General features: G+C 38.2%; 3 protein-coding genes and 1 long non-coding RNA gene across 4 annotated transcripts in view; 2 read left to right on the forward strand and 2 right to left on the reverse strand.

Moving 5' to 3' along the window:
* The window catches only part of LOC108258363 (interferon-induced protein 44), a 108,628-nt gene that overhangs the window by 79,053 nt on the left and 17,313 nt on the right, over positions 1-12,262 (forward strand). The window lies entirely within an intron of this gene.
* The window catches only part of LOC128629199 (interferon-induced protein 44-like), a 98,516-nt gene that overhangs the window by 73,055 nt on the left and 13,199 nt on the right, over positions 1-12,262 (reverse strand). The window lies entirely within an intron of this gene.
* LOC128629215 (uncharacterized) overlaps positions 1-12,262 on the forward strand; it is a 65,921-nt gene that overhangs the window by 50,681 nt on the left and 2,978 nt on the right. The window lies entirely within an intron of this gene.
* On the reverse strand, positions 648-8,151 carry LOC108258366 (interferon-induced protein 44). Its single transcript, XM_017456980.3, has 8 exons — positions 8,006-8,151; positions 7,423-7,551; positions 3,753-3,786; positions 3,162-3,360; positions 2,884-3,027; positions 2,543-2,714; positions 2,269-2,369; positions 648-1,498 (listed from the first exon to the last, which is right to left on the reverse strand). The coding sequence occupies exons 2-8, from the start codon at positions 7,529-7,531 to the stop codon at positions 1,310-1,312; spliced, it is 948 nt and encodes a 315-aa protein (XP_017312469.1). The 5' UTR covers positions 7,532-7,551; positions 8,006-8,151; the 3' UTR covers positions 648-1,309.

A 12,262-nucleotide genomic window follows, 5' to 3' on the forward strand; every position in this document is an offset into this window, starting at 1 on the left:
AAACTTTTATTGTGATATGTTCTGCTAAGTCTGAGCCTCATTTTCCCTGACATTCCTAGTTCCTTGTTTAGTGCTCCTGCATAGATTCCCTGGTTTCAATTCTTGTTTGTTTTTCCTCATCTCTGATATTGATTATTCTTGTGTCTTGGCTGGTAATAGTGAACAAATCAGGTGTTTTCCAGGAAATTTCATAGTTTGGATGTGTCCTGTGGCTCATGCTAGTGTATGAGTTCCTACAGTACTCTTGCAAGTCGAAAGCATCACTCTGTATAGGCATAATAATGAGCTATAGCTCCCATTTAGCTGTCTGAGTGAAGAGGTTATTGTTACCAATGCATGCGAGTTGCTACAGCACAAACTGGAGCAGCACATTGAGTCCTGTATTATTCTTTACACTCAACACAGATATAATAAAAATACCCAGCACATTTAGTTACTAGTCCATGTTTCATCTGCTGGGGCAAGGTGGAATAACACCTTTATAAATAACACTCATTTTCATATGAGTGACAAATTAAAGGGAAAAGAGTGACTGTCATGATTTAGGAGGTCATTTATTATATTTAGTTGGCATGGTTTGGAATAAGGTTTGGAAGTCAACTCTTTAACTACATTTTTTTTGTAACATTTCACAAAAGAAGACAGGATACTTGTGAAAATCTGTTTATTAGTGTAATTAATGGTGACAGTCAAAAAGCAAGGCAAAAAGCAAACTGCAAACCCAAAAGAATTCAAACCCAAAAAACTTGGCTAACATTTTGAAAGGGCTAGGCTAATGGCTAAAAAACAATCTATAGGTCAAACACAAAATAAAAATAAGATAGGATAAATCTTAGAAACTATTAGGATAAGTGATCCATCTCACAAATTCACAGAAACTTTAGATACATACAAATCAAATGTGTCCAGGTTACAGGAAACACATACATATCATTTTACATTAGCAACTATAGGAACTGTTATTTTGATCATTTTTGAATTCTGAATTCTAACTAATTCAGAATTCCCTTTTTATAGCCATTTTATAGCTCCCTTTTTATTGCCATTATTATTTTCTGTTTGTGCAGCAGTGACCACACATGACTGAGACTAACTAATGCCAAAGACATCCTTGTAATTGTCTTATGTGATCGCAATGTGATTTCCTCATAATTAAATTTAAAGTGTTGAAAAAAAGTTTACATCTTTGGCTAATTAATTATACTGGAACTAATGTAACGCAATGTAAAGTACTCCATGAAGATTGAATATATTACACCCATTTAAAAATGTGTTGCAATAATGACACTGATCAGGGATCTAGAAGTTTTTACTCATGATTGCCACCAGAATTAAAGCATTTTTTCTTCATTGCATCAGCGGCGATGTGCACAATCTGATCAAGTGCCTTGAGAATCAGAACATCCATGTCATCTTCTGTGTCAATCTCCTCATGGTAGTTCTTCACAGGGAAGATGTAATTCATGGGAATACCCAGCCGATTACTACACTCTTGCATCTGGAAAATACAAACATACAGCAACTGATGAAAAATGAAAAAGCCAGCTGGAGCCTTCCCTGATTGTTTCAATCAGTTTTTTACTTTTTCACAATATATATTGTTTTCTGTAAATGACGATTTATTTTATAGTCACTAAAATTCCAGATATTAACTGGTTAAATTTGTGCTAAAACAAAATAATTCCACATACTTGCTAATTATCACATTACATTTATGGCATTTGGCAGATGTGCTTATCCAGAGCGACTTACATTTATCTCATTTATACAACTGAGCGTTAAGGGCCTCACTCAAGGGCCCAACAGTGGTAGCTTGAACTCCTGACCTTCTGATCAGTAACCCAGAGCCTTTAACCACTGAGCCACCACTGCCCCTGTGCCAGACAGTCTAGTTCAGTTCAGTTCAATTCAATTCAATTCAATTCCATTTTGACAATGGACATTGTCCCAAAGGAGCTTTAGAGAAATATATAAATTTCAGATCTAAATTTTAAATTGATAAATTTATCCCTAATGAGCAAGAGTGACAGTGGCAAGGAAAAACTCCTCATCTGGGTGGGTGACACCGGATAGTACGATCATAAATAATTCCCTTCTATAATCTGCTTGTGGCAATTGCAGTTCCAAACCCATCACCTCAACTACAGTCCCAAGACACAGCAACAAAACTGCCCACGTCAATTGCACTCCAATGCCATCTGCACGGCTTCCAAGTGTGTACTCTAGTGTGACTGTCTAACAGTTTGATGTTTATAAACAAATAATTACCTTGTCTTTTATTTTCTTGCTGGTGTAGATCTTCCTTAGGTCTTTGTTAATGTGTGGGCATGCTAAATCTGGTCGTGTCATGACAATTACTTGTGGCATCACTGGATAATATGATAAATAATTTATTAACAACCTGTTCAATATGAACAACATTCTATGCAAGCGTCATTTTAAATAGCATTAGGATTTACTTGTTCTATGTAGAATATTTGTTTTTCCACTATAAGATTTTCTTTTAACAGGGAAGACTATAGTCTATAATGACCAGCCTTACTCAGTTTTGAAGCCTCCTGGCGGATGAATTTCAGCTTATCAATGACTTCATCCTTCATCAGTGATATTTTGTCTGCTGCTATAATGTTGACCAGGCAGAAGGTTTGTTCTTCAAGTGTTGGGTTGCTTCTGTAGCCATGGTCATTTTTACACACTGCTGACAAAGGATTAAACTAAACACATATTTGGAAGAAAGAATAATTAGGTCTATTAACTTGCATGTTAATTTTTGACATTTTCTGACAGCTTTTAAAATGTACTGCATAATCATAGAGTCTAGGCTAACAATGTGAGAAGTGATTGTTTATTGGGTTAATTGTGATTATAGAATCTTATTCTCACTTTGTACCCTTCCTTAATAAACCCCTGTACAGCTGTGACAAGGTCCTGTGTTTGGACACCATCTTCATCTTCAAGGCCCATGATATCATTGAAGACAAAAGGCAAAGGAGTACCATCCTCTCCTTCAATGTAATGGGTTGTGTACTGTAAGACAGATTTAAATGTGTTATGTAGCAAAATCTGTTCCAGTATTCCCTATTGTGTCTGTTTTTGCTGTTGATGATCCCTGGTATACCATGTAGTTGTAAATGATATACTAAAAATTATTAAATTTTTACGGTTTTTGTGAAGCTTCTTTCAGATCCTGTAGCAACCAGAGCCTCACAGGTGATTCTTCCTTGGAAAGCATTATTAACTGAGTTTATGAAACTGGACTTTCCAGCTCCGACTTCACCAACAACCAGAATTCTGACATACGGCACTTTTAGTCTCTTGACATTAAAGTTCCTCAGTTTCTGCTCAATTTCATCCTTTCGTCTAGCAAAAAAAAAAAAGAAATATGTAAATGAAATAAAGCATGACATTTTGAAAGTGCAGATGAGTTTTCATAATAATGTAAGTTGTGAAAGTTCCAAGCCTTGTCATTCTCATCATTTTTGTCTGTTTGAACTTTTCTGTGTTTTCTTAGTTTGTTCTTGGGATTACCTTCTGTCCCGTTTACACTGTGATTTCCCATGCTCTGACTAAAGCCTGGTTGCTGATTTTCATCTGGAGTCTGATTTGTTTTGTGTAGGTTTTGATAAGGTGCCTACATCTCTCTCGGAGTCTAATATGTTACACAGGAGTTGAGGAAGCTAACATTGCTGATGGTATGTTTGTTCAGCACTCAAGATAATAAGCTTTTCTTACATAAAAGTTAATGAACCTACCCCCAAGGCATCATCCTCCATGGACGTTCAAATTCTGAAAGACAGTTCATCCAAAACATGCATTAATTTATGAAGGCAATATACACTCCACATCCACTTTAACATTAACACCTATATACCTGCTCATTTATGCAGTTATCCAATCAACCAATCATGTGGCAGCAGCACAGTGCATAAAGTCATGCAGCTACAGGTCAAGTCAAGGAGCCCTGTGCTTCTCCTTTCCTTTGGTGGTGGTATTCCTCAGTGACTGCGTTGTTTGATCCTGGGGTGCTGTGTGTTGGTTCTATGTTCACTTGTGGCTGCTGTGTCCTTTTGATTAGGAGATTACTGTAATCCTTGTCATGGGTAATCGTGAGTGCTAACCCAGTTCTTGTGTGGTATGTGTGTAAGTTGATTGTAGTTTTTTTTGTTTGTTTGTTTTCATTGTTTTTTTTGTGTTGTGTAGAGAGAACTGGTCATGCTGATGGTTTTAGCTGGTTCATTAAATATATTGTTTTGTATTCTTCTCGTGTCTCACACCTTACCCCAGCTGTAACGAACCTGTGAGCTCTTTGGCTCTTAGATTAACGGTGATTCCCTGGTAGCAGGCCCCCGGGGTGGAGTTGTCGATGCATTGAGGTGTGGTGTTCCTTTTTTTATTTTATTAATATAGTCAAACTTTTGTTACTGAAATTTCTGCTTTTTTTGGTCCTTATTGCTTGTACCCTCATGCCGCCACAGTCACATCAAATATCAGAATGGAGGAAAAGTGTGATCTCTGTGACTTTAACCATTGGATCGTTGCTGGTGCCAGATGGGCTGGTTTGAGTATTTCAGAAACTTCTGATCTTCTGGGATTTTCACACACAACACAAGACCTCCTTATCAACAAGGCATTTCCACCCACAGACATTTTTCTTCATTCTGATCTTTGATGTGAACATTAACTGAAGGTTCATTCCATCTCAAGTGGTCAAACAATTAATGTTGGTTGTTCAACCGTTTTTAATTTTTCAAATTTTTAAAAAGTTATGATGTCTATGTATTGGCATTGCAAAATCACCAGTTTTTTTTTTTTTAACATGGGTTAACTATGTCATCTTTGTGTCATGGCACACAACAAATTTTGGTTATACAGCTGTCATGGTCCAGGCCGCAGCTCCCATTTATTTCACAGTGCTTCCCTGTTTTTCCCCTTCCTTGTATTTCCAATGTTTCCTCTCCCTCTCGTGTGTGTGTGTGTCTGTGTGTGTGTGTGTGTGTGTGTAGGTTTCCACTTTGCTCCCTGATGGATTTATTATACACACCTGTTCCTCATCAACTCACCTCATCAGCAGCGTTTATAAACCCTGGTTCTTCAGCCATTTGCCACAAGATTGTTCCAGCTTCCAGTGCAGTACACTTCTGGCTTTACTCGTGTTTTCTTTCCATGTTGTTGTCAGTGTTTTTCACATTGTGTTATGTTGTTGCTCACTGTGGCTCTTCTCGTGTTCACTTCCGGTTCTCTTCTTGCTACACCAGCCGTGCCTTCCCCGTGGCTTGCCGATTCAGCACTCAATTATTGAGTGGAAAAGTGGGGGGGGGCAGGGTAGAAACGGGAATACTGGCGAGCCAAACATCTGCTTCTTCTGTCGCCATGTCCTGCTTCCAACCAGCTACAACCAGCTACAACCAGCTCTACATTCCCCTGCTCATGCTGATCGCCGCAGGCACTGAGGACAACTTGCTGGATCTGGAGCTAGCTTCTCATTCTGGCCTCCCCTTTGAACTTCTGAACCCCACCGTGACTGTATATGCCTTGGATGGGAGATTATTGGCCCAGGTCACTCATCACACTAGCCAATTGCTCCTGGTTCTCTCAGGAAACCACCACAATCAGGTCCAGCCCAATTTTCTTTCCTTGCCGTGTGCTCCGCTTGTGTTGGGCCACTCATGGTTAAAGAAACTCCCAGATATTGTCAGATAGTGTCTAGGTAGTGTTGACCTTCCCAACCCCAAAGCCCTCCAGACCTCTTAGCCATTGCCACCTGAGTACCACGACCTGGGACAGGGTCCTTCAAAAAGGACAGGGCTACCACCTTAATGATTGCACCATCAACCTTCTCCCTGGGGCAACTATACTGTCTGGCCAGCTGTATAACCTGTATAACCAACCTGAGAGAGAGACCATAGAAAAATATATTAATGACTCCCTCACTGCTGGCATCATCTGACCTTCCTCCTCCCCCTTGTGTACCGGCTTCTTCTTCGTGGCCAAGAAAGACAAAAAGCTCCATTTTTGTATTGATTACCGGGGTCCGAATAACATCACCATTTGGAATAAATACCCCCTACCTCTCCTCAGTTCAGCCTTCCAGCTCCTGAACAGTGCCACCGTGTTCACCAAATTGGACTTGCGGAATGCATACCATCTCATCAGGATCAGAGAGTGGGGACAAATGTAAGACCATGTTCAACCCTTTCGTGTGTACCCCTGAGGCAGAAGCTGCTTTCTCTAAGCTTATCCAACCTGATCCTTCATGGCAATTCACCATAGAGGTGGATGTGGACACCTCTGATTTGGGTGTGGGTGCAGTGCTCTCCCAGAGTTCTGCTCCCTACCAGAACCTTCACCCATGCTCTTTCTTTTCTTGTCTCCTCTGCCCTGCGGAACACAACTGCGATGTGTGGAATCATGAGTTGCTAGCTGTGAAATTAGCCCTGGAAGAATGGAGGCACTGATTTGAGAGGGCTGAATAGCCCTTTATCATCTGGACTGACCATAAAAAAGTGGCCTACATCTAGACCGACAAAGCGCCTCAACTCTCCCCAGGAACACTGGGCCCTGTTCTTCTGGCAGTTTAATTTCACCATCACCTACCATCCTGGTTCAAAGAACACTAAGCCTGATGCTCTCTCCAGTTCGCCTCAGAAGAAGAACAACACCATAGCTCTCACCATGACAATATATAGAGGTAATAAAAAGAATAGGAAAATTAAAAACTGTTGATAAAAATGCATTGGACCACTTAAGGTGGAATGACCATGAAGCTCTTGACCTGTATCTGCATGATTTTATACATTGTGCTGCTGCCACATTATTAATTGACTGGATAGCTGCATAAATGAGCAGCTGTACAGGTGTTCCTAATAAAGTGGATGGTGAGTGTAGTTCACCTGTATGTTTCTGAGTAAATTCAACCACACACACAGTGATTATATGAAGTACAAATAAAAGTGGCTGTGCAGTCAGTAATGATACCCAGCTTTTATTCTCTCTGTCTGTTTTTATTTTCTCATGTATGCCTTTAGATTTACTTATTACATCTGACATCCTTGCCTTTTTAAAATATATTTATTTAGTTAGTTTTTACTGTAACTGTGGGTTTCTACTGCTAAACTATCAATGTGAACACATGAATTCATCTATAATAATATAATACTATAATGTCAGCCAATTTGGTAACTTGCAAAATGCCACTCCCAAAACAAAAATTTCAACATGACACATTGTGATTACATCAACCACAACCTGTTAGTCAGTGGCGTTGGACTAAACCAATCTCATGCAAGAAAAATGGGCTGAGACCACCCAGTCCCTGTACATATTACTAGTTACTTGTTCCAAGATACTAAACATTGATGAACAATTACACAAAAACTATATGACTTACTAAAAGTTATTTTTGCACGAACTTTGTTCTCTTACCTGGTTGGCGTTTTGAAGATTCATTTTCTTGTTTTGGAGGATTGGGCGTCTGTGCATGTACTGTTCTTGGGGGCATGGTGTGAGGTACTTTTGATTCGGACGATCCCATTTTATACAATTAAATGAATCCTGTTGAAAATAATTCAAATGAAATGGAAATTATGAATTATAAAAGACAAAAAGAAGAAAAAGAAGAGTAGTGCACTTATTAACATCACAATTTGATAAGTGAACAGTGAAGGTAAAAGGTAATATGCTCACAATTCAACATAAGACTGAGAGATAATGCTGTGATATACAATATAACTACATTGCGTTACATATCTAGTGTCTTTTTTTATTATATTTTAATTTAATTTTAATTCAACAGAAAAATAATGTAATAGTTGGATTCAAAGTCTTAGCATTAAAGCTACATATACATTTATACATATATACTCATACATATATAATTTTCAAACAAGCAAGAAAACTGATAAAGTAAGTGTAATCAGAAATAAATATAGATGTCTTCCTGTAAACATCAGATAAAATGAATATATAATTGTTCTTGGTAGCAAATCTGTATATCATATGTACTCACCGCCTTATGGTCAGGTCCACTTTTAGTACATCTTTCAGTATTCAGAGTTTTCAGTTTTATATCATTGGTTCTTGGAGTCTCCACCTATTGTGGCATTTCTTTCATTCTCTGACTTGTGAAAAAGGCGGGCCCATCCCATGGAATTGTTTTTGTTTTTAATCTCCTTACATGTAAATTGAAAGTGAAAGAATGTTCAGTCACAAGCATAGCAAATCCCAAGTCTGAGCAAAGAACGTTCAGAGCAAGAGAACAATGTTCAAGGTTATCTAAGTTAATCATCAGCCTATCCAGCTCTGGCTTCTTTAGGAACTATTTTTGTTGACGGCACAAAAATGTAAAAAATATTTAATCTGAATATTATGTCTGAATTGTCAGTTACTCAATATTCATTTGTTGTTTATAGAACTGTTTTATGAAAGCAGTATCATACTTGCATTATCTGACTATCTGAATACCAGCAAAGTGGTGATCACTTACTCCTAAGGCCACATTGATAGTCAGTACAACAGCATGCTTGCTCATGTAATATTTCTTAACTGGGGTTGTGTTGTAAGAAAAATATTATATAATAATAATGCAACCTTAACTCTGAAGTCTGAAGTCAGGATGCCTTACAACTAAAGCACTTAATGTAAATGAAACTATACCTGGTTTACTGTATTTACCATAAACTTGGATGTGACCAAACAAGTATGTAGCTTTAAATTAAGCTATCCTCCTGAATACAGCTATGTATATGCATCATCCTCATCTAGCTACATAGCTGAGGAGTTTCAGGATGCATCACAATTTTTGTGAAAAAAAAAGAAAAAAAGAAAAAAAAAAGTAAACGAAAAAGAAAAATGATACTCTAGACATATATCCAAATATAATTTTATTCATTTGATATACATTTTATTAATAACATGGGCCTCACCACAAAAAAAGGAATCCGCTCAATCGTTTTCATTCATTAGTATTTACAGGCCAGTCCTTGAGAAACTGCAGACTTCCTCACAAGTCTAACTGTTTCAGTAGAAAAAGTTGTAATTGTTGGAGACTGCAATATTAATTTTGATAATCTACAAGAACAGTGTTTGTGTCTGTATTAGTTTCAGTCAATCATATCATAACGGGACTCACTCTTTTTGGTGGGCATGCCATTGATTTAATAATGATCTTTGGTATAAATATAGAAAACATGCTCACACTAGCAAGGTCTAAAATGATCTCTGATCAGTACCTCATTTCATTCAGTCATAATAGACAGTATGCACCTCATCATTGCATGAAATGCACAATCATGTTGGCTACTGTATCCAGCTTTGTTGAAATCTTTCAGTCAGGGTTTGGATCTCAGCACAGGACTGAAAAAGCACTGGTTAAAGATGTAAATGACCCACTACTAGTCTTATGTTGATTCATCTCTGTATGGCTTTTAATAGTATATCATGATATTTTTCTAGAAAGAATGGAACATTTTGTAATTAAGGAGGGTTCTTAGCTGACTGTTATAAGTTTGTAAATATTAATGGTCCACTTCTATACAAGATTTCTAGGGCTGCTTCTTTTTTGCCTATATATGCTACGTCTGGGTGTAATTATAAAAATGTGTTCACCTCTGTCATGGGTATCTCTATATCTTATCTATATCTATATCTATATCTATATCTATATCATGAGATTGTGAGTGACAGGGGGCCGCAATTCACATCTCGAATATGGGCCAGTTTTATGGAGAAAATGGGAGTCACCGTTAACCTCACGTCCGGTTCTCACACCCAGGCCAACGGACAGGCAGAATGGGCTAATCAGGAAGTCATACGGTTACTTTTTTTTTTTTTTTTAACGTCACCAGCACTACAAATAACTTTACTTTTTTAAAAAATGTATTTACAATTTAAACTTCTGCTATGAGATATGCTATGTTCCACGGTCAACAATTCAGTATCTACAATTTAATGTTAATATTATTTACCCCACAGTGGTACTGAATGCTCGGTTGGTCAGAAGGTATTAATGAATCTTTTATAACAGGAACTCTGACAGTAGTTCCAGACAAAAGATAAACCACAGGTTTATATTAATGAGTCTCAATCTAATTCTTCACTATTTCTAGAGTAACAACTTACAGAGTAACAAAATACAGAGACTTTTACATTTTTCCCTTGTGTTTTATTTCTTTCATAATATTTATGGTCTTCAGCATCAGACGTTATACGTTTGTATTTTTGTAGATGGAGACGTGCAGGAATCTGCTGGGTATTCCAGTGAACCACATCTTCCCTGTTAAAAACTACCATGAGGAGATGGACACAGACGATGACATGGATGCTCTGATTCTCAAAGCACTGGATCAGATCGTGAGCGTCGCCTGTGACGCACTGAGAAAAAAAAAACCTCTGACCTCTGGTGAAAAATCTGAGTAAGGACTCGGATCCCAAACGCCTCAGTGGCATTAGTGCAACACAGAGTGCTTTACAAAGCATTAAAAACACATTAGGATTACAGTTCTTCCTAAATGGAGAAGGGTACCAAGTATGCATCGCTAAAATAAGAGTAATGTCATATTGTGTCTTTATGGAATATATTCGATTATGTTATGTTACTTTAGTTACAGTTAGAATAAGACAAAGATTTCACTCCCTTTCAGAGTTAATACACCGTAAATGTAAGACTCTGACCAGGATGTCTCATATGTCAGTCTCAGTCCTCAGTCCTTCAGTCCAGCAGATCAGCTGTTTATAAATCAGATTTGAAAAACAGCAGAATTATCATGTTAGCCAAGTTCTTTGGTCTGTGGTTTTAAATCATGTCTTGCTTTTCGTGCTGTCGCCATTAATTACAGATTTAAGTGCATTTTAATAACCTTTTGCATCACAAAACATAACATCTAAAAATATGTAATATTGTATTAGAGATGTGTTGGCTCGAATTTAGCCTATTACCCAAAAACATTTAAAATTCAACTTAGAAGCCAATACTCACATCTACCTCTGAGACCAGTTGGAGATAGAAAAAATACACCAGCCGTGAGTGAGAAGAAGCAAGGGTCCAGCTTTATTGTTCCATTCCACCACACGAGATCCACACCGATGAGAATTCTCAGAAGTGATCCCCCATACCCTGAGCTTAAGCTCCAGTATTTATACTGTATTTACACACTAGATAACCCATAGGTTTCCAGAAAAGGCCTATTTCACTTACCCATAGAATTGAAACCAGGGGTTTTACTTTACACATAAAATCAGAACCCAGGCATTTCCAACAACCCAGGAAACAAAAACCCAGTGTTTCTATTTACCTAGGTTTTCAAAAACCAGGGTTCTCTTTTACCTAGGTTTTCAAAAACCAAGCTTCCCATTTCCCTAGGTAAAAAAAATGACGTAAGCAAGACGACTAAACAACCGGGAGGGACCTTGGTCTTATCGTTATCTCGAGGGGGGGGGGGGGGGGCAGCCACCCTTATAACTGGCTTTCTTCATGGTTCTCTAAAAATTAAGGCTTTCCTTGCGAGACGAGAATCCTCACCATCTGAATCACGAGTAAGTTATATTTTCCTGTTTTTTTCCTGTATTTCTCGTTTATAATTTATTTTCATATTTGCACTATATTTCTTAGTTTATATATATTTATACTACTTGAAAAGCGGTTTACTGTACTTCCAACTTCTTAATATCATTACAGTTCTACTGTCCTGCATATGCTACTATTCTGTTTTTTATAGAGTTTCTCTATCACTATAAGATATTATTAAAGTTATTCATGTGTGTTTATGTATGTTGTGTCTACTTGCCCGCCCTTGACTGCACGAGTGTGTGTGTGTGTGTGTTTTAGCACTCCTCAGCTCGTACACTTCTTTTTGACTTTTTTTTTTTTGACTATTACTGCTCTTAAATTGCTCGTAATTCCAATCTGTCAATGTCCGCCTAATCCCGCTTCTACGTGTCAAGGTGCCCGTTTTTCCTTCTTCTCCCTTATGTTTATTTTATGACCTTTTTTATCCACAACATTTCCCCCTCTGAGGCTGTGAAGCCTCATACACTACCTTAATTAAGCGGGTATCTGTGGAGGAACTGGTTCTGCCGCACCCCATGGCCGTCCCCCGCTAGCTGTCGGAGGATTACTCTAACAAGGCCATAATCCCTGCGCCCGTCGTCCCCGTAATCCAATGGGTCCCTTACATTAACCACTTCTACGCAACACTGATCCGAACAGGAGCTGAGGAGGTTTTGTAGACCTGGTGGGAGACGTGCTAGTGTTGTGCGCCCTGGGGTC

This window comes from Ictalurus punctatus, chromosome 26, assembly GCF_001660625.3.
Source record: "Ictalurus punctatus breed USDA103 chromosome 26, Coco_2.0, whole genome shotgun sequence".
NCBI lineage: Eukaryota > Metazoa > Chordata > Actinopteri > Siluriformes > Ictaluridae > Ictalurus > Ictalurus punctatus.

Excerpts from the sequence above, each read along its gene's own strand:
- LOC108258366 (XM_017456980.3), bottom strand. The coding sequence starts at position 7,531 with ATGGGATCGTCCGAATCAAAAGTACCTCACACCATGCCCCCAAGAACA. Across the intron at positions 3,361-3,752 it reads TGGAGGATGATGCCTTGGGG|ACGAAAGGATGAAATTGAGC; the intron begins GTAGGTTCATTA and ends TTTTTTTGCTAG. Across the intron at positions 3,028-3,161 it reads AAAGAAGCTTCACAAAAACC|TACACAACCCATTACATTGA; the intron begins GTAAAAATTTAA and ends TCTGTCTTACAG.